Genomic DNA, 23,084 nt, shown 5'->3' on the forward strand with positions numbered 1-23,084 from the left:
CTAAGAATTGTGCCCATGAGAGGACTACTTTCCAAACTTTGAACAAAATAGTTTTATTCTGATGACTGTCAACCGAGTAGGGCACATATTCTTGGTCTCTGCTATTGTATTTCCAATAGCATTTGGGACCACATTACAAAGCATTGATTCAGTATATTTTCAGGCTTGACACCGCATTAGAAAGCTATTTTCCAGTACAAATTATTCAGTACAAACCCATCAAAGGAAGCTTTATGTAATGGGTTGTACAAAGCATTTAATTGGTTTTGAAAAGCATGTGGCTACTGAATCTGGAACCACTTTCAAATATATATTTCTTTGTCTTTTTGGGATATTTATCTACTTTTAATAAGAAGTCTTTTTTTTAATTATTTGGTCTCATTCCAGGAAGTCAGTCTTTTGCTCTTCAAAGGTTAAAGATTAAAGAAAAAAAGCTGGAGGGAAAACTATACAAAGGTTCTTTTGTAGCCCTGAAAAATAAAAGGCTTGATTTAAGCCGTACTGAAAAAGTTTCAGAAGTTGAAACTTTTTTTTAATATACAGTTTTATTTGAAATACGCTGATATTTAGCCAGCCAGAACTGAATGCAGCAGGAACTCCTACCGCAGCCTCTTTGGCCTTCTGCAATAAGGCCAGAGCACTGTGGCCCCTGAGCTCACAGACAGCAATTGTACCACGCCGTTGTATTTTCTTCCGCTTGGGATGTCTGTGAATAAATCTCTTTTTCATAAGACAAGACTGTATAATCCTGCAGTGACATTATCGCAAATGAAGCAAAAAATAAAATGTGAAGATTCTCCCATTTGCTGGTCCAGCAAAGAATCCACTTTCGCATGTTTGAGCTATGATTTCACAAATAGCATTTTTATAGGTATGTCTTTGAAGTAAATGCATGTTTAATCTTCCCTTGCTACGGGACAGATGCAGTCCAGCCTTGAACCCAAATCCACAGTGTTGTGTTGATGCAGCTAAAAAGATCCAGCTTTCAGGAGGTTTTATTTGCTGGGGCTTAGTGCTGCACTTACTGAAGGACACAGTTTGTCCTCTGCTACTGGCTTGATTCCAGCTAGCTGAGAGCAGCAGCACAGACTTGCACATGCTAACACTCAGTGGTATCAATTTCCTCAAGTGAAATAGTTTTCTAATTGCAGAGGCTAATACCATTTGCCACCATTTTGAAAATAAGCTTTTGTGGGAGGCCAAGCCAATGCTCCCAGTCCTGCTCCCCTCACTGAGTAACTGTCACCAGCATCCCAATTACTTCCTTTTATGCCATTTGCTTCCTATGTTTTCTAAGATCACAACAGAGACAGGTAGACTTTTGCAATATCAGCATAAAATACTTCTAAAGGCAATCAGTTATTGCCTTATAAACTAGGACATCCTTCCTAATATCACTTAACTTTCAGTAAATTTTGATCAGGTGCACTGTTCTGTGTTGCTGTATTGCACTCCTGTGTTGTTTGCAGGTCTTTAAAATATCCTTACAACATCATTAGTTGCAATATGTGCTGTACAAGACATTAAAGCAATATTTTATGTTATTTTTTTTATTTTTGCAAGAGGTCCGGGTATATGAGAACGCCATAAAACATTTTAATCTTATTTTAATCTTCAGCTTAAATTCCTCTATCCTCTTTTATTTTCCAGGATGGGAGCAATCTGGGTTTTTTTTCTGCTAATAACTTTTCTTGAGTTTCCTGATATTTTCCAGTTGTGCATGCTTTTGCAAGACATATCTACTTGGTTTGTTGTCCTCCTTGATTGCACTTAGACCTGCTTTGTTTCAGCCTCTTCTTGCAAAATGCAGAGGAATTAATAAGGACACCTGAAATGCTATAGCAGTAAGTATGAAATGGAACAAAAATAACACTTTTACCACATGCTGGTGGGGAGAAGTAGAGTGTGGCCAACATGTAAGCCCTGTTCAATGCAAAGTGCAAATTTGTCCTTTCCCATTTTTGCAAAACACATTAGTATTTCTCAGAAAAACCACCTTTTAGAGAGGATGCAATTGTCATTTGCTACAGACCATACACAGATAAAATACCCTAACTGAGTTTACTCTCTTCTCTTGGCTAAATCAGTCTTCGTGATGTCATTTATTGTGGGTGATTTGCGGTGATCTATTTTTCATCAGTAAAGAGCCAGGTGTTAGGCTTTGTTGTACAGTTCGGGTTATGTTTATATCCATCTGTTCTAGCAAAATAAGGGTGCCTATTCTGCAGTTCTCTATTTGCAAAGGTTAGAGTGGCCAGGCAATATGCACATGGACAAGCGCCAGGGAAATCTAGTTTTGCACAGTTTAGAGGCAGAATAACCAGGCAGACAGCATGAACATTTGGTTAAAAGATCTCATTTAATAAAACAGAAAAAAAAAATATTAGTGGCTACTGGACAAGTATGAGCTACTACTCTATGTTTGTAATAGAAATAATATTTGGGTTGTTGTCTTGGTGACTGAGTGTTAACCTTTCACGTATAGGTACAAACTGTGCTCAGCAAAGAATGCCGCATGCATCAGCTAGTGTTCTCCTCAGTTTAAATCGGCAGTGAGAGGGATGTTGTCCCAGGTTTTCTACAGTGCCTCATTTGTTGTAGAACATGAAGTTAAAAGCTGGAACTTCAGTTTTATCCTTTGATAAACATTTATATTCTGCATTTCTGATCAGTGCTTTGATCTGTATTTTTAGTCATTCTGTTAACACAACATGAAATCATTCAAAATCTTAATTTAACTTACCTACATTAATTGTGATTAAGTATATAGTCAAATACTATGTACCTTACCAAAAAAATGGGTTTTTTCTCCTTAATCCCCATAACTCTCAAAAGAATCCTCTCCAACTTCCCTGTAGCTCTTCTTTTTCCACTGCTTCTGCCAACAATCTTTTTAATTCATATACACAAGTTTGCTAGAAACGGATGAGAATGTGTGCCTCTTAGACAGAAACTGGAAGTTTGGAATAGTGCAAGCTAGATTTTGTTATACTAGCATACTTATATATAGTGTGTATTTATACTATAGTGTATATCTAGAGTATACTATAGTGTATATATATACTATATATACTTAATATACTTTATATTAAGTATCATTTTCACAGTCACAATCAGTGATATTTTTAAATGTTCTGAATTGTCAGCTCATGTGTACAATGTTCTTTGTACTGAAAAATGAAACAAAATGTGAAAGCCAGGTTGCCGTAAGTCAGTAGATTATTGTTAGTTAACAGTGTAATGTGGGTCACCGTAAACTCCACTTTTCCATTTACCATCTGCAGATTTGAACGTATCTTTAACTGGTAAGATTTCCTTTTACAGAATCTGTGGAAAATGTAATAAGATACCTTTAAGTCTATTAATTGTTTATGAGTTAATCTTACACTGCTTATCATGACCCTTCTATTCAAAAACATGCTCATGATGTTTCATAGCACATGGAAGCCACAGAAGGTCATGTAATACATTTGCATATTAAAATATGCCACACAGTTTGCATATGAAGTCAAATTTCAAAGCATCTGATTTTTGGCTAAGATAGAACAGGAAGATCAGAGAGCAAAAGGATAGCCATACTGGTCTATTCCCTGCTGTGTGGAGTCACCTCCTTTTTGTTTCTGACCAGTCTGGCCCATCTAGCTTCTTTTGATTCCTCTAGCTTTGTTTTTTAGAAGAACTTTTATTATTATTGCTCGTTCTAATTTGACCTCACTCAGAAGGACAAGGATTTGGGGGGTTAGTAGTAAATAGCTGGCATTTTTTGTCTTCTAGTTTGCTTGTTTTAGCATTTCACATTTTCAAACTTTCTGTTACAGCTATGAGGATTAGAAGTGTATTCTTTAAAATTACGGGATTTGAGTGTATCACATAACAGATTCCAGAAACTCAAGACCATTTAGTATAGTGAATGCACAGTAAAAATCACCGTAGTTGTCAATACTGCATCATTGTGAAGAAATTCCTTGTCTGTCAGCAAATGATGAAATGATGATGGAGGGTATCATGATGGAATGTACAGAGCACAGAGTGCACGTGTAACCTTAAGTAGCTTTAGGAGGAAGTAAATTGGAAGAGATGAGCTGGAATCTGTGACCTTTAATATTTCATATCATAATATGTTTTAAATATCATCATAAGGTGAAAAAACCATGCCTCTGCAGACCTCTAGAAGGATGTTCTGTCAGTCTTATTCAGGGGCTAAAGTAAACAGACTTCTGGAGTTCTTTAAAAGGAAACTCGACATGGAGAGATTTTGCATCTGCCTTTCTTCTTCAACTAAATAATGAACTCAGACACTTACTTTAGCAGGCCATCTCATTAGAACCATTTCATTGTCTAGGAGGTAGGTTGGGAGTCTAAATGACGTGGTCTGAATCCCACACACGGTGTCAAAAATAATAATAGCAATTATTTTTCCTCTGAAATTTAACAAAAGAAGATTTGAACCAGTGATAACTTGACTGAATTTTTAAAAATCAATTCTGTTGATTTTAATTATGCTTTGATTGACTGAGAGTAGCGGAGGAAAACACCTATTGCACATGAACAGGCATAGCAGAATTTCTTTAAACATAAGCGTTTAAGGAAGACAAAAGATGCATGGACTTTTCCAGCAAATTATTTCCTGTCAGACTGTCAGCCATGAATTTTTTTCTTATCGCTTGCAATGAATCTTTTCTGAAGAACAAAAGTAAACTCTGTTTTAATTTGTTCACTTCTTTGTATTTCCTGACTCTGACTGGAGGAAGAAAGCTAAAATAACACAAATGAAACTTTTCCTTTTTTGCTGTCCAGTGAAACTGGAAATACCTACTAAGTGATAAATAGTCTCTTGTGATAATTTTACTGCATTAAGCAGGAAATAAGATGCTGAGAGAGACAGATTAGCATTGACCACTCGGGAGCTTAATTATAGTAACAAGCTTTCTATGAGAATATCATCATCTCAATGGTGAATAACACAGATGTGTTTTAGTAACTGGACATTATTTAGATGCTTTGACATGCAGCAAGTATTATGGATATGGGTACTTTTATGTAGCTATTAAATGTCAGCAAATGATCATGAAATGCTTCTTTGAAATGAAAGTTTTGTATAATTGTCTTTTTAAGTAGTCTTGATGTTCTACAAATTCAACTAATTTTTGGTTATTGTGTATTAAATACACAGCTCTGCAGCAGCAGAGTCAGTGGTTGCCTTTGAAACTGACTTTAACAGGACAAAGATGGAAGAGATCACTATATGAAATAAAAAATAAAGAGAAGATAAATAGCCTTATTTTTTTATATAAATAGTAATTTTGGCTTTTTAATGAGCCTCATGGTGGATTACAATTATCACTTCAAGCTGGAGTTTTCACCCTATATACACCATTTTTCTGAAACTTGCTATACAGTCACATCTTTACAGTATTTTCCCTGATGGTGATCACTGAGCTCTAGGGTATGGGAAATCAGTCTGAAGAAGCATCTGCTCTCATGACTGATCTCATCATAGTCCAACACCACTGTTGTAGAACAACTTTTCCTAAGTGGGTAGAGTTGGATTTCTGCAAATAGACACATACAGGTACTTTTGAGATAACAGCATCTGGTTACATTAAAAATTTATTCTGTTCTTTTCCAAATATGAAAGATTTACAGGTACTGTAGAATAGAATTAAGAGAAAACTATATGCTTTTTTCCTCTAATATAGATTAAAATTAAATACATCTGAAAGCTTTTCCTTGTTCTTTTCCTATGTGTGTCTTCTGCAAACCATTGAAAATCAGTTAATTCTCAAATTTATGAAAACTTGAGAACGACTACCTTGAATGATGGAAGGAACACTTTGTGTAAAATTCTTACATTAGAAATGCATGGAGCTAAAAGGAGTAAAAATATCTAAAAAGTTGTTTTATTTACTATTAAAGGTAGTAATGTTATTTGAATTGTGATTTACAAATGAGTGATGGACTTTGCAAAATACGTTTTGGATACAGAAGTCCAGTTGCTAACATCTCTGAATTTAGCTGCGTATGTATGTGCGAGGAAGTACGTTTTAAATCTCTTCCCAGCTGTGATAAATATGCCCAAAACGCCACTTTCAACTCCTGTCTTGTACCCTCAGTTAAGTCATAATTGAACCTTGATTTCTTTAAAGTCTTGGGGTTTACGTGTATTGCTACATTTTTTTTTTTTTTTTAAAGCTCTCCTTCACCTCGTTGGCTCTTCCAATGTTGATGTGAAAAATGCAATGACCTTCAGTGGGCCTCTGGAAGACATGTTTGGGTACACAGTCCAACAGTATGAAAATGAGGAAGGGAAATGGTAAGCTATTTTTCTTTTCTTAAATGGAAACTCCAAATTATCAGGTATTCAGTGACTCAGGTGCTGTATTATTTGTAAGTATGCCTGATACGTAAGGGTCAGATTCTGTCAGTCATATTTCTTAAACCAATGCACAGTCCTAAGGAAACTGGAAAGAGTGGGAGACTGAAAGATCCAAATTTATATCTACATTTGTTTCCTCAAAGACATAAATCAGTTCACAAAATGGGTAAATTCCCTGGTTGATGGAGCTGAGAAAGTTTTGTGTTATGCCTGAGCCCTCTTTTTTCCATTTACCAAATGAAATCATTATTTATCTTTTCCTTGTGTTAATGTATTGGCAGTGAAATTTCTCCTGTTTTGCCTAACTAATCTGCATTATGTATTTTTTTTCTAAAGTTTTCTGTCAGAGATTGTCTGAACTGAGGTTTTTAACTGGTGGGAAGATTTCCCTGTCAAAATATTTATTAATACAGTACTCTGCCTTCCCTTTTGGAGGGCTAATTATGTCTTGCAATGGGTAATATATTCACATTTGGGACTTGGAGCTGCCTTCTTAACCTGTCTTTTCCTTCTTGTTGTTCTCCTGAATTAGAAGTCATTTTGGCGTGCTTACTGGTATCATTGCTTCTTGGTCTTTTGATAAACACCTGCTTATGCTTTTCCCTGTAAGAACAAACTTCACAGGCTAACCACTGGCTGGAGGGCTGAAATAACGGTTGACTGGTAAAAGGTTTGGGAATCCTGAGATCTCCATCATTCTTTGCAGATTGCTCTGGTTTCCCCAGAACTTTGCCAGTAATTTGACATTCTTGGTAAACCTAGGAACTCTTGCGGGCATCCTGGGGTGATGGGCACATGGCTGCATGACCGCCAGGTCAGACTGTTCTGCAGTGGCGGAGCAATCCCCCCCGCAAGCGCCGGGGCTGTCTGGCTCCACGAATCTGTCCACCACTGCAACACAGTGTTCACCATTAGCCATAATGGATGTTTACGGAAATGAAATTGCAGAGCCTGCTTTTGAAAATGCTAGCTCTTGATTGCCCAGGTTGTAGGATGTTTAAATATACATCTGCATGAGGGTCATGGGAGAATAATAATGACCTTCTTTGAGCTAATTTAGACCTTCAGGAAATGGTATCCATTCTAGGAGCTGGGATTTTGCAAAGTAAGCTATATTGTTGTAAACTGTCCTGAAACCTTTCAAGAGCAAAAAATAATATAGAGCTGGAAATGGCAACTCTTCCAGTAGCTGAAGGAAGACAGGAATCTAAACTAGTGTGCTAGATCTAAACGTCTCTGAAATTAAACTCCAGAGCTGCTATGAAATTGTCAAGCTTTCAAGTTGCTTTCAGCAGAGCAGCATCCAGAGCAGGAAATCTGTAGGTTGACAGTTAAAAATAAATATACAAAGCAGCCTTGTGATGCTTTGTCAACTGCTATAACGCTACTTAGATACCACAGATAGAGCTTTTCAGCAACAGATGTTCTGCAAACCTGACTGCAGTTGTTTCTCAATAAAACTGGGGTCCCCTAAAAAAATCCCCTGTGCAAAAAAGACAAAATAGCCTTTCAGACCACTTGTTTCTGTTCATGGGGCTCGCTCTTTCTGAGAAAAGAACAGTACAGGGACATAATCCTGCTGAGCATTGATCACCTCCTATGGGATGTCAAGCACACTCAGCTTCTCTACAGTTAAATGGAAGTCAAGGATGCATGGTAGGCTGTGGTGCCGGTTTCTAAATTTTGGTGTAAAAATTACATACATTACAGCATACAGCTTGAAAGAGCGGTCAGATCCAGTATATACTTGGAGTGTTTTATTTTGCTTTAGAATGAATTAATTTATTATTCATGAAAAAATCTTAATGGATCACAATGAGCTGTTCCAGTATGGTTTTTTAGAAGCTGGATTGTGTACTGGGTTTAAATTCTCCTTTCTGTCTTTTTTAAACCTGTAGGCTGCATTTTACCTGTTACATCATTCTATTCCAATATCTTCTGCCTGGACTCATTAATTTCTGATTAAAGGTTGAAATGGTTCTCTCAATAACTCTTCACAATCATCTAAGTGTCCAGGAGCAAATCTTACTGAACTATTACTCTTAATGGCAGGATTTCTGTTTTCAGTGTGTGCTGTGAATTCTAATTTAATCCAAGTTCTTCCTGACATATTTAATGGAGCCAGTTGTTATCTGCTGGGTAATGCTGGGCTATTTAATGTAGCTAATGAAGATTTGAGAACAAAACCAGTGTCCATCTCTAAGCAGTGTTTCCTGCTGAAAACTGGATTTAGGAGTGGATGCCAATTTGTGGTGCTTTGATCACGCCAAATTTTGAAAAAAAAAAAAAAAGCACAGGATAAAAATCCTTAATATTTTAAAAATTTGAAACTTATTAAATAACTCTTTTAATAACATTATTTTTTATTAATGAGAGGAAAAAATTATGTATTTTACACTGCTGGCTCACATTACTTAAGACTGAATTCTTCTTCTGGGTCCTTGTGAGCTTCTCCTTTGGCATTTGGTCTCTCAACATTGAAAATACATTTTTGTCTAAAATATATTAAAGATCAAGGAGATATTAAATAAAACAGATATTTCCTTCTGTATTACTTTTAATACTTGTCATCCACCCACCAATATTGCTTTTATTTTCCACTGGAATTTTTTAAAATGTTGTTCTATTGTGTAATTTGGTATATAGGCACATTTCCTTTCTGTGTCCTTATCAAAGAGGAGACAGAATGGCTGCTTTTGCTTGTATCTGAACTAGCATGGTAGATACTTTTCTTGCTCTCCATCCTGTACTCTTTGTATGGAGCTTGCTGCAGCTGTGCTGTAAGTTTTATTTGCTGATTTTCATGCCTTTTAAGAAAGAAGAAATTTCAGGTGACTTATTTCATTTGCAGGCTACTTATTGGTTCACCATTAGTTGGCCAACCTGAGAAAAGAACAGGAGATGTATACAAATGCCCTGTAGGAAGGGACAACCAATCACCCTGCATAAAACTGAACTTACCAGGTATGAAAGAAAATAAAGCTGTGTCATGTGGAGGAATAATAGAGGTCAGATCTTAGGAGATGTTTAGCTAGTAAATATGCATTAGAATGGTTTCTGTAGAGAAAATTTACTTAGGACTCCAGAGCTAAATGTGAAGGAAGTTGTGATTGTAACATCAAAAATAATTTTATTTTAAAGCTTCTCATTGTCCTAAAGAAAATGTGCTCATAATTTTAGAATGGGCATTTGGCTGTGTTATCAAAACTTTATTATGACTGGCATTAATTGACTGTGGTTGGCAGTCCTGGCCACGGAGCCAGAAAGGCCATGGAGCATAGATTCATGGATTACCTTTTCCAAAGCTCTCTGAAGCCAGCAAGAGCCTTCATAATGCCATCAGTAAGCTTCTGATGAGAATGTAACTAGCCAGAACCAGGCTGATACATCTTAATATGATACAGGTAAATATTAATCATTTTCTTGCTCATGTGAAGAGATACATGATGTAGACAGGAAGAGACTTCCTGTTAATATGAATTTCACTAAATACACCTGTCGTGGTATTTTTTATCTCCTCTTTTCCCTTGAAAGCCTAAATGTCAGTAATGTAACATAACAGTAACAAATCTAAAAGCTGTTAAGTCATTTATAGCAGGCTAGGGTAAAAAATGAATGTTTGTTTTCTAATTAACAAAACTGTGTGAACAGTAATCTCTTGCTTTCATGATGTGCTGTTATTTTTACTTTTTTTCTTTTTTGCGGTTCAAGAAAACTATTTGAGACAGCAACCCAGACAAATTTTCTGGGATAAAAGCCAGTCTCAGAAATTTTTCTTGATTGTTGCAATTGAAGGAGGAGGAGGAAGGGTGCTAAAATATTTGACGAAACTAGTGTCAGTCTGGGTTTTATTTTAAAAGCTGGAAGCTCCATGCTAGGATACATATACTTTAATATTTTGTTTTCACATTCCCAAATACTTAACATTTTAATCTATTTATAGCTGCTACTTCAGTTCCTAACATCGTGGAAGTAAAAGAAAACATGACTCTTGGAACAACCTTAGTGACTAACCCAAAAGGAGGCTTTCTGGTAAGAAAGGTCTTTTTGCCAATTTTAGAAGTCGTCTGTATTTTTCTCAGGTACCATAACAAAAACATTTCACCCTTTTTCATCTTTTAAAGGCATGTGGACCACTTTATGCTTATAAATGTGGGCGTTTGCATTACACAACTGGAGTTTGCTCTAATGTCAGCTCCACTTTTGAAACCGTTGAGGCGATTGCTCCATCTGTGCGAGGTAGGCATGCCACAAGAATTCTCTTGTGTGTCCGAAAATGCAAAGTGCCAAAGACGACAAATGTATACGCACAGGCATACCAAAAAGTATGAACTGCTTAACTTAGCTACCAGCATTACCAAGTTAAGTAAATGTTTTCATTGTCCCTATATAACCTAAATTCTTGCTACTTTTGGAATTTATCTCAGTGTAAACAATCATTAGAGTGCTATGTGACATCCAAACACAATTGCTAAGAATAGTTGCTTATGTTTTTTACTTATGGCCAAAGGACACTTTTTAAATAATGACGACATGTTAAGACCTAATACAAACCCAATTTAGTAATATAGATAAAAATCTTAAAGACCCGGTCCTTTGGGAAAATCGAAGAGGAACAGATTGACATTGAAGAAGGTAGGGGTTACTAGTAAATACTCCAATTATATGGTCTTCTAATTCCATTCTTAAATTTCTGTTTACAAGAAAGTGCCTTGCTGATAAAGGGAACACAAACCATGTAAAACACGATGCAAAAGTTAATGAATGACAGTTGGTGTCAAACATGTCAGTGCAACCCCACTGCAGAAGGATATGCATTTGTTAATAATCACAAAAGTAACTGGAGCTGTGAGATATATCTGATCCTTGTTAGTATCAATTCTTATGTGACAATTTGTGTTGCAGAGTGTAAAACCCAGTTGGACATCGTCATAGTCCTCGATGGGTCCAACAGCATTTATCCATGGGAGAGTGTCACAGCCTTCCTAAACAGCCTCCTGAAAAACATGGATATAGGTCCTCAGCAAACACAGGTAACACGGTGGATATTTTATGGTTGTTTAGTTTGCGAGGAAAAAAAGGATTTACAGGAAATGGGATGAGAGCGTCGTCTGTAGAGCTCTTCAATTCCAAGAACTTACGGCAATGGGGTACTAAAACAAAATAGCTGAAACCACAACAGTGTCTGCCGCCAAGTAGCAATGTCAGGGAGGCTTTCCCTCCCCCTACCGCTCAGGCAGTCTGAAGAAACCGACTTTCTAACCTAGAGACATAAGTTAAGTGCGTTAAGTGAGGCCGTTTCAACATTGTCCTTTCCCACTTCCTTCCTCTCCACAACCACTTCTTGCCTTCTTTTGTACTTCATAGCACAAAGGTCATTTCTGTTCCTCTGAGGCACACATGCATGGTTCAGACAGCCTTTGATTATAACCTTTTTGGAGCAGCTTTCAATATTTTCTACTGTAGAGCATGGAGCATACAGCTTTCAAACATTTGAAATCATAATTAATGAGTGGCTGTTAAGGTGCATGTTATTAATGGCAGAAGCTGCATTTATATAATAAGTGGGGAGGGCCAAATACCCAGCTGCTATAAATCAGCACGGTTCCACCAGAATTAACAGAGCTACAACCAATTACCTCAGCTGGGGATCTGACATATGTTTCATAGTCTGCTGAACAGAGTATGTAAATAGCAATTCCAGCAGAACCTGGGGAAGGGGGAAACATGGAAGCTGGGATACATTTTAACACGGAAAGCTTTATTAACAGCAACAGAAGAAACCAGGTCTTCTTTTCACTGCTCCCTTTTCCACCTCCCAAAATCAAGGATTTTCTGGGATCCTGTATGATATTTGATACGCTCGAGGCCAATACTTAGTGTTTTTGCTACTTCAGGTTAGCTCCTAACATTCAGCTCCAGTCTTAACAAGGGAGACTGTGAGGTGTAAAGGATACCTCTGCAGAGAGTATCCCCATCATTTTCCAAGTTAATTAGGGTTTGTGAGTTACCACCCAACTCCTGTTGGCTGTACTGAATACTGGCTGATAAAATTATTACTTATAAACTGTCAACTTTACAATCATGTCCTGTTATTTTAAACATGATGTTCTTCCAGATGTTTTGAGGAAGAAGGACAAACACTTTGTCAAATTTAACAGAAAAAAAAAAAAATCTTCCTGGTGCCTTAAGCTGGTGATTACTCAGACATGTACCATCTTGGGAGAATAGTGAAACCTGAACTTCCCAGTATGGGGCAATGGCTGCATGGAAATCATCACTGCCTTCTGCCCAGGGGGCTTCATGGGAATAGTGCACAGGGCAATCAACTCTACTGCACCCTCACTCCTCCTCCTCACCCTGCAATTCCTGAATTTTTACATTGCCACACCTCTGTTATGTTTGGTTTTGGAATCCTGCCTTGTCTGTGCGGCTCAGCTCATGCACAAATGGTTCCTTGCTGGCCTGCACTCCAGCAGCCCACCATCTCCACCCACAAAATCTGTTCTATCCACAGTTCGGCATAGCTACCCCTCTTCTCACATGTACACTTATTCACTCGAGAACGTCAGCTTTGGCATCTGGTTGCTACAGAGCAGAAACATTTGAGAGGGAGATAAGAATGGGATAAGGGGGAGAGAGGCTGAAAAACTGGAAATGGAAGGCAAAAGCTATGTGGACTTTTCTCGGTTCATCTTACCTTCCCCCCCCCCCCCCCCCCCCCCCGCCCCGAACACATCCCATCTCTCTCCTCTCCTCTGCGCCCCCTGCTTGGGAAACCTGGCACAGCCAAAGGTAGTAACGAGTTTGTACCATCTCCTCCACCCACACTGTTGCCTTTCTCAGAAACTGTGTTTAAATGACTATTGAATGGGGAAGAGGAGAAATGACAGAGCAGGCTTATTTCTCCATTCTCCTCTGGGAGCACAGAATAGAAATACAGGAACAATTGGTTTCTTTCTGTCTGTTTAAATTGATTTTTCCTTGTTCTTCTTTTGGGGATTGTTGAGCACAGAAATTCGTGGACTTTCACTGACTTCAGATTGTTTTCCTCTTGCACGGGAAAGGAATGAGGTGATTAGAGAAGAAGCCCTTAGCTGCTTGGGTGTGACTTGTTCAAAACCGTGTTTTGATTAGAGGCTTGCAAGATTTTTTTTTTCCATTTACCCCCTCCATGAAGAATGGTCATTAGATTTGTGGCAACTCAGAAGAGAAATTCCTCAGTGTCCCATGTTTGGCAAATCTGTAAGTGAAAGCCAGAAGGTTCAGATGCAAAAAGCCAAAGTTTATGGTATAATTTTTTCAGAAGTATTTCCTTCCCTTCCTCTTTCCGTTCTCCAGAAAATCCACACCACCATACTGATGGTTAAGCTGCACATCCTGAGCTTAGGGATAAAAGAAGTAAAGGGAAAGTGATGATAGAAAAGTGGAAAAGGAAGAAGGAATTAAATGAGAAAAAATGGTACAAGTAGGAACAAAATATTTCTCCCAGCCTTATTCCACATTTTAATGTAACTGCAAAGCAAGATAGTTTTTTTCCCTCTTTTTTTTAACTTTTGTAGAGATAATTGCCTTTTTAATATGAGGAGTTTTTAATCTTTTACATATGAGCAACCTTCTGTGGTAGAAGAATATCAAAAGAGAAAGCAGAATACTTCGATATGTTCAATTCCAGCTTTAAGGCTATGTTGGAATGGTCTTCAGAAATTTTTAGACAGGTTTTATTTCTCCATTAATATATGACATAGGCAGTTACAGGCATTTGGCCTGTACCTTATTGTATCTCCAAAGGGATTGTATCAGTGGACTAGTAAGTCATGCCATGTTATATCTTATGATCAGTTTTATCTCCAGAAGAACAGAAGTGTATTAAAGAGGTATTAAAAAGATTCAGGATGAACGCAGACCTTTGCAACAGTTTACAAGTAATTTGTGTCTGAGTCCCTGGGAGCAAACAAAATGTAGCAGAATTAATTCAATTTTGCTTTGATTCAGGTATCTTTAGCAGGCTCTCTGTATGATAAAATGTATTATCCATTAGTGCTTCCCAAGGCATCTCTGCTTTTCTTTTACGTTAAATATGATTTAAATACAACCAAAAATATTTCTGATTTTCCTCCACATCCCAATGGTGAAAATCCTAGCATATCATTTCCATGTACTAAAGGGTTTTCGTTTCAATTTGGTTGTTGTCGGTGGTGGTGGTTTTTACCAAATAGATTAGCTTAATAATTTATTGGGAAAGCCAGAATGTACTTTCCAAATAAGGGGCTGTATTCACTTACAGAACAACAATAAATAATTGCCCTCAGAAATGTTTTGTCCCAAAGTGGAACAGTCCTTCACTTGCCTGTTCCCTCATACAACACTTTTTCACAGGAACTGTGGACAATTAAAGAATTATTCCCTTGTGTAATATAAAAGCCATGGAATGCTAGGGAAGGGAACAAAAACTTAGGAATTACAAAGATGTTCAGTAGATTATGGTCAGTAATGCTGGGAAAAATATTAAGTTCTCTGGAGTACAGCAGAATTACATCTGTGTAGTATTGCATTTTCCAGATTTAAATTAAATAAGCAAATCAAAACATACAGTGCCTGTAAGTATCATTCTTAGGGTCTTGCTGAAGTTATGCAGTTTGAACAGGTTTATTGTCCCATAAAGGCACATTTGCATCACATAGATGTGTTGTTTATAGTTTTCCATTAGATTAAAAGGCTGCAAAAGTTCAAACCTTCATTGCTGTCTAATAGAATAGAATTCTAATTTTACAAGGTGTGTAAGGATTCTGTAAGGATTCACAAGGATTCTGTGATCCTGTAGGAGACTGGAACATGCAGCCTAGTAGTATTTTGTCAGTTCTGGGAAGCTTTGCATTACCCTTTTTTGAGGAATGGCTCATCTTTGATGCCATGAAATATGTAGAACATGATGATCAGTGTTTTCAAAGCCACTGCTAAGGAAGGGTCCCAGAGAACAATTGTATCCCATAAGATAAACACATGCCCCCCTTCCTTCCTGATTTACAAGCTATGCAACATAGTGCAGTTTTCCAGACTCAGATGTTCTTCCCATTCACTTCCTGAGAAGGAAATGCTCAAAATGTTTACTTGCTGTGATCATGGACAACGTTTCCTTTCAAATAGGAAATGATACAACTCAATGTCAGCCTGTAATCTTTTTTAGGAAAACAACACCACCAACATGGGTCTCTAGAATCATGAAGGACTGGCAGATACTTTTCACACTGGCAGCAGTCAATAGTTGATTTAATCCTTGGTACTAATAAAATCCTCAAAGCTGCAGATAAGAAGCCCGTGAATCCACAGCGGCGGGCTCCCTGGCATACAATTGTCTCTGGCTATGCTTGTGCATGGTCCTGGAATGCTCAAGGCACTCCTCCTGCTCAAAAAAAACAAAACATAATGAAAACCTCTTGTTTATGACCAGTTAATGGCAATCTTTTCAAATGACTAGCAGCATCCTGTTCAGATTATGCTGTATGTCACTTTAGATGCATGCCACAAAATAGCTGCCTTGGAGGGAACGGGTTAAAAATTTCATGTTCAGCTTGGGGTTTAATTGGTGCCACATGACTGCTCTGAGCAGTAGTACAGCGTGGGCCCCAGCCTGTTGTGTAAACACTGTGCAGGATTAATAGGCTGCTGCCCGTGAGAGCATCCAGCCTCTGGATGCTCTTGGCTGCAGGTGAGAAGGGCATGCCTCCAAGAGAGAATTAAAATGTCTTGAAAGGGAGCAGCTTGTTGTAACTTTGCACTTACATCAGTTCTTCCAGATTTGATTGTATTTTCAAAAGGATACAGAAATTAAGTGGGATTATATACCATCATAATTATAGTCCCCTAATAGTATGTAACTAGCTTTTCATAATGATTGTGATACTGTTGTTTAGTATCAAATATTTATCCAACTCTAACCCTTCTACTACAATCAAACAAACATTGTGCAGAATCTGAGAGGCTATGAAAGTACCTCAAAAACCACCTATAAAGCAATTGCAAAGTACATACTAAGCCATTTCTAAAATAATATGATGGCATAAACATCCCAGAGGTATTATTGATCTTCAGTACCTAAATGCTAGAGTGCTTTCAATAATAGATGAGTGAGACATAAATATGCCACGTAATACTGCATTATCCTAAATAACACCTATAAATTGCCGTATGTAACATAAAATTGAAATATGCTAATGGAACATTGTGTGGATTCTTCCCAGTAAAAGCTGTCAGGAACCTGCCAAAGCATTAAAACTGGCAGAGATGAATGAGGGAAATTAATTAATATTTAAGAATATTGCTTGTCTTTTTATTTCACACTTGTTTTTGCAGCAGGTTCCCTCAGGCATTTCTGGTTGGGTTCCAATCCCATGCGTTGATCTTTCACACAAAGACTTGTCCTGCTGAGGTCATGTAGAGTCTTTCCATCATCCTCTCCCATTCCAGAAGCCACCATTTTATTCACGTTGACCCCTCTGGCACTTGTCAGGTGTCTTACTTTGGCTCTCCTGCTGGGAGAAAGGCCATGTCCTGGACTGCCCCGCTGTCTTCAAGAAGATAAGGGTACTTGGGTCTTCCTCTCACCCTGAGGGCCTAAATTTGTCATTGCAGTGCTGTTTCTAGGCTAGGTTTAGGGTAGAAATATTATATTTGGATGGAATTAAGAGAGTTGCGAGTGAACCATGGCCTCATATGCTATAAGAAAAACTATTTTGAGAAGTTGTGACTGGTGGTTAGGGCATTGGTCTGCCTTGGCCTAGAGGAGAGCAGAGCTGTGGCACAGATTACTGCAAGTCAGGAAGAGCAAGGAGTTGAGCCTGCTTTTGGCTTTGTTCCTATTTTTAATAAAAACAATCTAGAAATTTCAAAATGTTTCATGAGATTGAGTGTCTTCTAGCCAGTCTTGCTCAAATGCTTATAGGTGTTTCATACAGGGAAACGCACAGAGTTAATTTCTTTTCCTGTCTGTAGGTACAGACAGGCATATACCCCACTGCAGGAGACACAGATGTTTTCTTTAAGGGCAGTTGATTTTTAACATGGACTGTGTGTTTCAGGTTGGAGTTGTTCAGTATGGACAGACTGTAGTCCATGAATTTTTCTTGAATACTTACTCGACAACAGAAGACGTGATGACTGCAGCCACGAGAATACGCCAGCGGGGTGGCACACAAACTATGACAGCCCTGGGAATAGATACGGCAAGGTACATTCACAAAACATTGTCCTGCATATGGTAGAAGCAAACATAAACAGATATGGTGACAGTTCTGATTTTATAAATTAAATATATGATGTGGTTGACATCTGACTTCATTTTAGCTAAGCAAACAAAATTTAGGAGGAGGGTGGATAAACAGACTCTGTCCCGCATCTAGAGCAGTTGTATATGGCACCCTGAAAAGGCAGCTGTCTCTTGAATGGAGGAAATAGGGAATGAAAAGAGACATGGAGCAAGGTTTGTAGGCCTAAGCAAAGGGCTGACAGTCTTTGATGTCCACACAGAGCAGGTAGGAACTGTGTGTGTTAGAGGGATGAAGGAAATTAAGTTTTTCAGAGGAAATAGGAAAAAATAGAACTTTTTAATGTTAATTTGTCTTCATTCTGAAGTTAAGATTATAACAGGGTTTGAGCTCACACTTGTCAGAAAGCCTAGAAATTTTATATCCGAAGTCTTTGAAGCTTCTGGATCGTTGGGAGATTAAAGATCTCTTGTAGCAATAGCATTATTTAGAAATGCTTCCTTTATGAGAAAAATGAAATCTGACTTTTGTAGAACAGACAGTAAATGCAAAATCTCTCAGAGACTTTCAAACTGTATAATGTTGTCCTGGTATCTTTTTTCTTTTCTACTTTTTTCCAGCATGACAGCATGACTTTGTTCCGTAAAAGGTTGCATTTGCCCTTTCCAAACAACCATTTAGTGAAATATGAAGCATCTTTCTGATGAACTATTTGATTATCTGACCAAAGTTTTGTTGATATAATGTCTTAAATCCAATGAAATTCTTACATATTCACCAGTAATGTTTTCCTTAGATACAAGTAGAAGCTTGAGGGAGTCTGAACAAGTTCATGAAAGCAGAGCCAGCTGAGAATTGCCAAATACTCAGAAACCACATGTGGTTCAGAAGGTCCCTGTGCACCACAAACTGTTGCAGGCTTGTATTTACAGAAACTATCAGCAAAAGCTTCCTCTGTTCTTGCAATCTTCCTATCCATCCACTTTTAGCCATCATCTGCGGTAGATTTTAGCTTTCACTCATGTAGCCAGTCTTACAGTTCTGCAGTATTTTTCTAAAAAGAGGAAACCCTGCTTCCTTCCTTCTCCTCCAGAGCCCTAATCCAACCTCGCCTTTTCTGGTCCACTCCAGAGTCCGGGTGAGCAGCTGCCCAAAACCTCAGTGCCCCTTTGCCCATCTGCGGCTGTAGAATTCAGCCAACCTCCGCTCACCTGCAACCTACTTCTGCCACATCCCCAACACCCAGTTTTGCTGTAGATGTGCAGAGGTGTGCTGGTAGCTGAATACTTTGGCCACTTGAAGTGCTGCCATAGGGTGGAAATAGGTGGTTTTTTTGTATGTGGGTTTCAGGATGATGGGGGGGTGGTTGGGTTTTTTAAGCTGCCAAAAGCTGTTTTAAGGTGCCAGAAGTTTATTTGGAGAGGGGAATAATTCTTCACTATCCAGCATTGTATTTTCTGCTGTGGCTCTTGAATGAATAATGAATGAATACTTGTGAAACTCTTTGCTGTGAAGTGTCATGTAAGTTCCAGTTGTTGTTGTTTGTATTTGTTCATGGTTAATATTAATCTCCTTTTCCTGCTCCTTAGTTAATATAAAGTCTTTTAGTTTATGGTTGGCTATGCAAATATGATGCACGTGCTAAATGCTGACATTGCCTTTCTCCAAACGCTTTATGCTCCATTTAGGAAAGAGGCTTTTACTGAGGCTCATGGCGCGCGAAGAGGAGTACAAAAAGTAATGGTTATTGTGACTGATGGGGAATCACATGACAACTACAGATTAAAAGAAGTGATTGATAATTGTGAAGATGAAAACATTCAGAGATTTGCTATTGCTGTAAGTAAAATTTAATGGGAAAATTCAGAATCTTAAAAGCATGTTTCATCTTCCAAATGTAATTTCTGTTTAAAAAGTTCATTTCACAGAATCTTTATGGAACTATAATCATTTCAGAGAGGAAAAAAAGAAAGAAGCTGAAAAAAAACATTAAAAATTTGCTTTCTGATTTTTTTAGCACGTAAGAAAAAGCAATCTATCTGTCTTCCTGGTGATGACAGGTGTGTGTGCATGTGAAGAAAAAGGAGAAAGAGTTTGAGGGGTAGTATAAAATCAAACCCTTTTTGTTAAGAGCAATATTAAACAGAGTGGATTAGTTCAAATCTTCTGAGCATTTTCTATAGATACATTAACTACTTCAAAAAAAAAAAAGCTGTTCCAGTGTCCAGGAATTCTAGAACATGGGAGTTTGTTTTTTATTTCCCTCTCAAAGCAAGTTAAGTGTATAGAGCACTTTTTTCCTATGAAAAATGCTTGTCGGTCTGGGAATTGGAGAGGTGAGTTGTTTTGTTCTGAGGCATCCTGAGTTTTTACAGCACTGGTGTTAAAACTGCAGACCAAATCTAAAGTCTTGTACTGTGATGGATTTGTTAACACTGAATGCAAGTGTTGTTGTTGTATGTATTTATAGGGCAAATCTGCACACAAAAAAGAATTATTCTATGCCTAATTAACATGTCATTAATTGCTCATATATCATATTATAACGAGAACTGGTGGTACCTATAGAGAAGCCAGTGCAATTGTGTATTCTGGTTTGGGGGGTGTTGTGTTGTTTTTTTTCCTAAATCAAGGCCTACTTCAACATATCATAGAATAAATCATTATAATTTTGTGAAGAAGGGAAAAAAAGGACAGTTGAGGATAGCAGACATGACACCATACAGTTGCTTTGTTTGCTATTGTTGATATTTTCAGGAAAAACAACTGAGCCCTCATACAGTTCTGTTCTCATTAGAAAAGAATAGTTTCAAATCAATTTGAGGGAGGTTTTAACAGAAAAAATGAAGGTTAGATATCATTTCCCAGTATTCTCTGACAACCTGCCTCAAAGGTATCTTTTAAAACAGGTTATAAAATGTATCCTTGACTTCTTTTCTTTTAATTCTCTTCAGATTCTGGGCAGCTACAGCAGAGGAAATTTAAGTACTGAGAAATTTGTAGAGGAAATAAAATCAATTGCCAGTAAGCCTACTGAAAAGCATTTCTTCAATGTCTCAGATGAATTAGCTCTTGTAACTATTGTTGAAGCACTTGGAGAAAGAATATTTGCCCTGGAAGGTATGACATTATTTAAAATTTTACTTCGTGCGTGCATTACAACTGAAGCAAATAGAAGACTACCTGCTTTTATCTTCCTTTGCAATGTATTGTGCTGCATAAAATGTATTATGCAGGTATTTTTTTCATGCTGACCATAAAAATATTTCACAATAGACATCAAAAACGTAGATAATGATGTGAAATATATTCAGATGGGATAGAGCTTATGGAGACAATAGCCTAAAAGGGTAAGTAACCATTACCATTTTAGCTGGGGTAAATGTGAAGTTGCCTTCTCTTAGGTAAAAAAGCATTGCCAGACCATATCCTGATTAACCCATGATAATGTGTTCATCTGCCTATACTTTTAGGTTCTCTTTTTGGTTAGTTATTAATTACAGCATATTACTTTGGTAAACAAGTGAACATTACTTGGTGTATAGAGTGGACAAGATATATTTTTCCTTTGGAAATGTTCATGATACTCAGATTTTAGCACAGAAAAGTCATTCTCTCATAATGTCTGCTTACATTCTCCATCCAAATTAGGCAACGCTGTCCAAATCTCTGTCTGTTTCAAGCACACTACTGGTAACAGAAGAGACTGAGTATTAGTTATAAATTATACTGGCCAACTCTGAAGGGATTCGTGTCATACAAAGAAAACTTCCATCTATTTGGACTTACTTTTTTCAACATCTCAACTTTCCAAGTAGCTGGAATAGTGTAGTTTCCAGCTGGAACAAAAGATAATGTTGACTTGAATGTCATGAAATAATACAAATGTGAGAGAGTATTTTAAAGTTTTTTAAATTGGAGCTACATTTTTCAGACATATTTAGGGGTTTTTTTTGGTGTACCATTTAGCTTGGTCAAATATTACTATTTTCAGCTGATTATTACTAAATATTTTTTCCAGTTTATATTTTCTTATCTTTTTACTTTCTGGAAGGTTTTGTTTCCTCACTGTTGAAACAAATTCATTTGAGAAGAATTTAATCTCTCTAAAGCCCAAAGTTTAGCCTCCTTAAGCTCATTGAGTACTTCAAAGTTCATTGGATAGGGGGCTCTTTTGTTACATCCCTGTTTATTGGGAAGAATACACTTTCATAGGAAAAATAGTTGTTCAAACTGAAATTGAAAACTTAGTCTTCAATTTGTGCTTTGTACTTCTAGAAAAGTGAGAAAAATCATTGTCTTTCATTAGTAGAATAAAATCTGTTAGTTACACCTATTAAATATAATGGATATAGAATAAAAAGTTAATCAACTGCTAGTCATGACAACAGACGAAGGATGTAAGAGCTAACATGACTGAGTTTCTGGATATCTGTATACTCAAATTCAATGTTTCATGCCATAGCTCAACCCTCTGAACAGCCAGATGCCACTGGAAGAGACGGTTTCACTTTGCCACACTCCACCTTGTCCCTTTCAGCAATCAGTAGCCATTAGTTAGTGCCTGCCTGTCACATGAAACCCCAGCCTCCAAACAGTGGAGTAAATTGTGCTGGCTTGAACGCCCTGCTGATGGGGACTTTATATCATGAGCTCTAACCCATCCATTGGCTTTAGTAATTTCATTCCTCTAATCATAAGAAAAAATTACAAAACATTTGAACATTAAACAAGTTCTGTAGCTTAATAAACTATCCAAACAAGTGTAGTTATGTTGATGGTGATGAAACTAACTGTTTGATTAAATTGTAGAAGTGTTACCTATTTATATGACAGTCAGCTCTTGAGGTGACTAATCCTCGTCATCATGTCCTTCAGTATTTTGGTACTTTAAGCATATTGTACCTCTTTAAGTATCAACAAGTTCTGCAGTACTCCTCAAATTCAGCTTTAATTTTTTGCAAAAGGTGCAGTAACAAATATCTACTTCTTGGATATTATTACTTTTTATTTAACATAAACCTATTATAAACTGTTAGGATATTTGCACCTTTATATATTTGCCTTATTTTCAATTTTTATTTTATATAGATTTGGCTGTATTACCAAAAAAAATGTATTGGAAGCAAAAAATGTGAAAAATTCTTTTTGTCCACACTGTAAGAGGCAAGCTAGGTAATTTCACCACTCCCAAAAGGCTCCTTGGTTTCCAGATTTTTAGTAGGAACTCAGAGTCTGTGCTAAGATTTCTGTATAAGAGACCTGTGATATGAGATAAGAAATGTTATCTCCGCCACTTGTGAAAGTCCCAGAAATCACATAATCTGGCTGCGAGGGAAGTCAGAATGGAAACTGGAAATGAGATCTTAGCTTTATGTCAAAACATAACAAGGCTGAGTTGCTCCAATGAGTTGGTAAGGCTGAAGCTAGAAGATGCTGACTAA

General features: G+C 37.4%; 1 protein-coding gene across 2 annotated transcripts in view; it reads left to right on the top strand.

The window, feature by feature from the left end:
• ITGA1 (integrin subunit alpha 1) overlaps window positions 1-23,084 on the top strand; it is a 74,573-nt gene that overhangs the window by 21,545 nt on the left and 29,944 nt on the right. The window contains exons 1-9 of one of the 2 annotated variants that reach the window (XM_076363335.1): window positions 1,807-1,844; window positions 6,193-6,313; window positions 9,228-9,340; window positions 10,320-10,408; window positions 10,501-10,615; window positions 11,282-11,409; window positions 17,455-17,603; window positions 19,329-19,479; window positions 20,595-20,760. In XM_076363335.1, coding sequence (XP_076219450.1) covers window positions 6,240-6,313; window positions 9,228-9,340; window positions 10,320-10,408; window positions 10,501-10,615; window positions 11,282-11,409; window positions 17,455-17,603; window positions 19,329-19,479; window positions 20,595-20,760 — 985 coding nt within the window. In that variant the 5' untranslated portion in view covers window positions 1,807-1,844; window positions 6,193-6,239. Of the gene's footprint in view, window positions 1-1,806; window positions 1,845-6,192; window positions 6,314-9,227; window positions 9,341-10,319; window positions 10,409-10,500; window positions 10,616-11,281; window positions 11,410-17,454; window positions 17,604-19,328; window positions 19,480-20,594; window positions 20,761-23,084 lie in introns of those variants that run through there. The other variant, XM_076363334.1, reaches the window with a different exon arrangement.

The sequence above is a fragment of the Aptenodytes patagonicus genome, chromosome Z (genome assembly GCF_965638725.1).
Source record: "Aptenodytes patagonicus chromosome Z, bAptPat1.pri.cur, whole genome shotgun sequence".
NCBI classification, from domain to species: domain Eukaryota; kingdom Metazoa; phylum Chordata; class Aves; order Sphenisciformes; family Spheniscidae; genus Aptenodytes; species Aptenodytes patagonicus.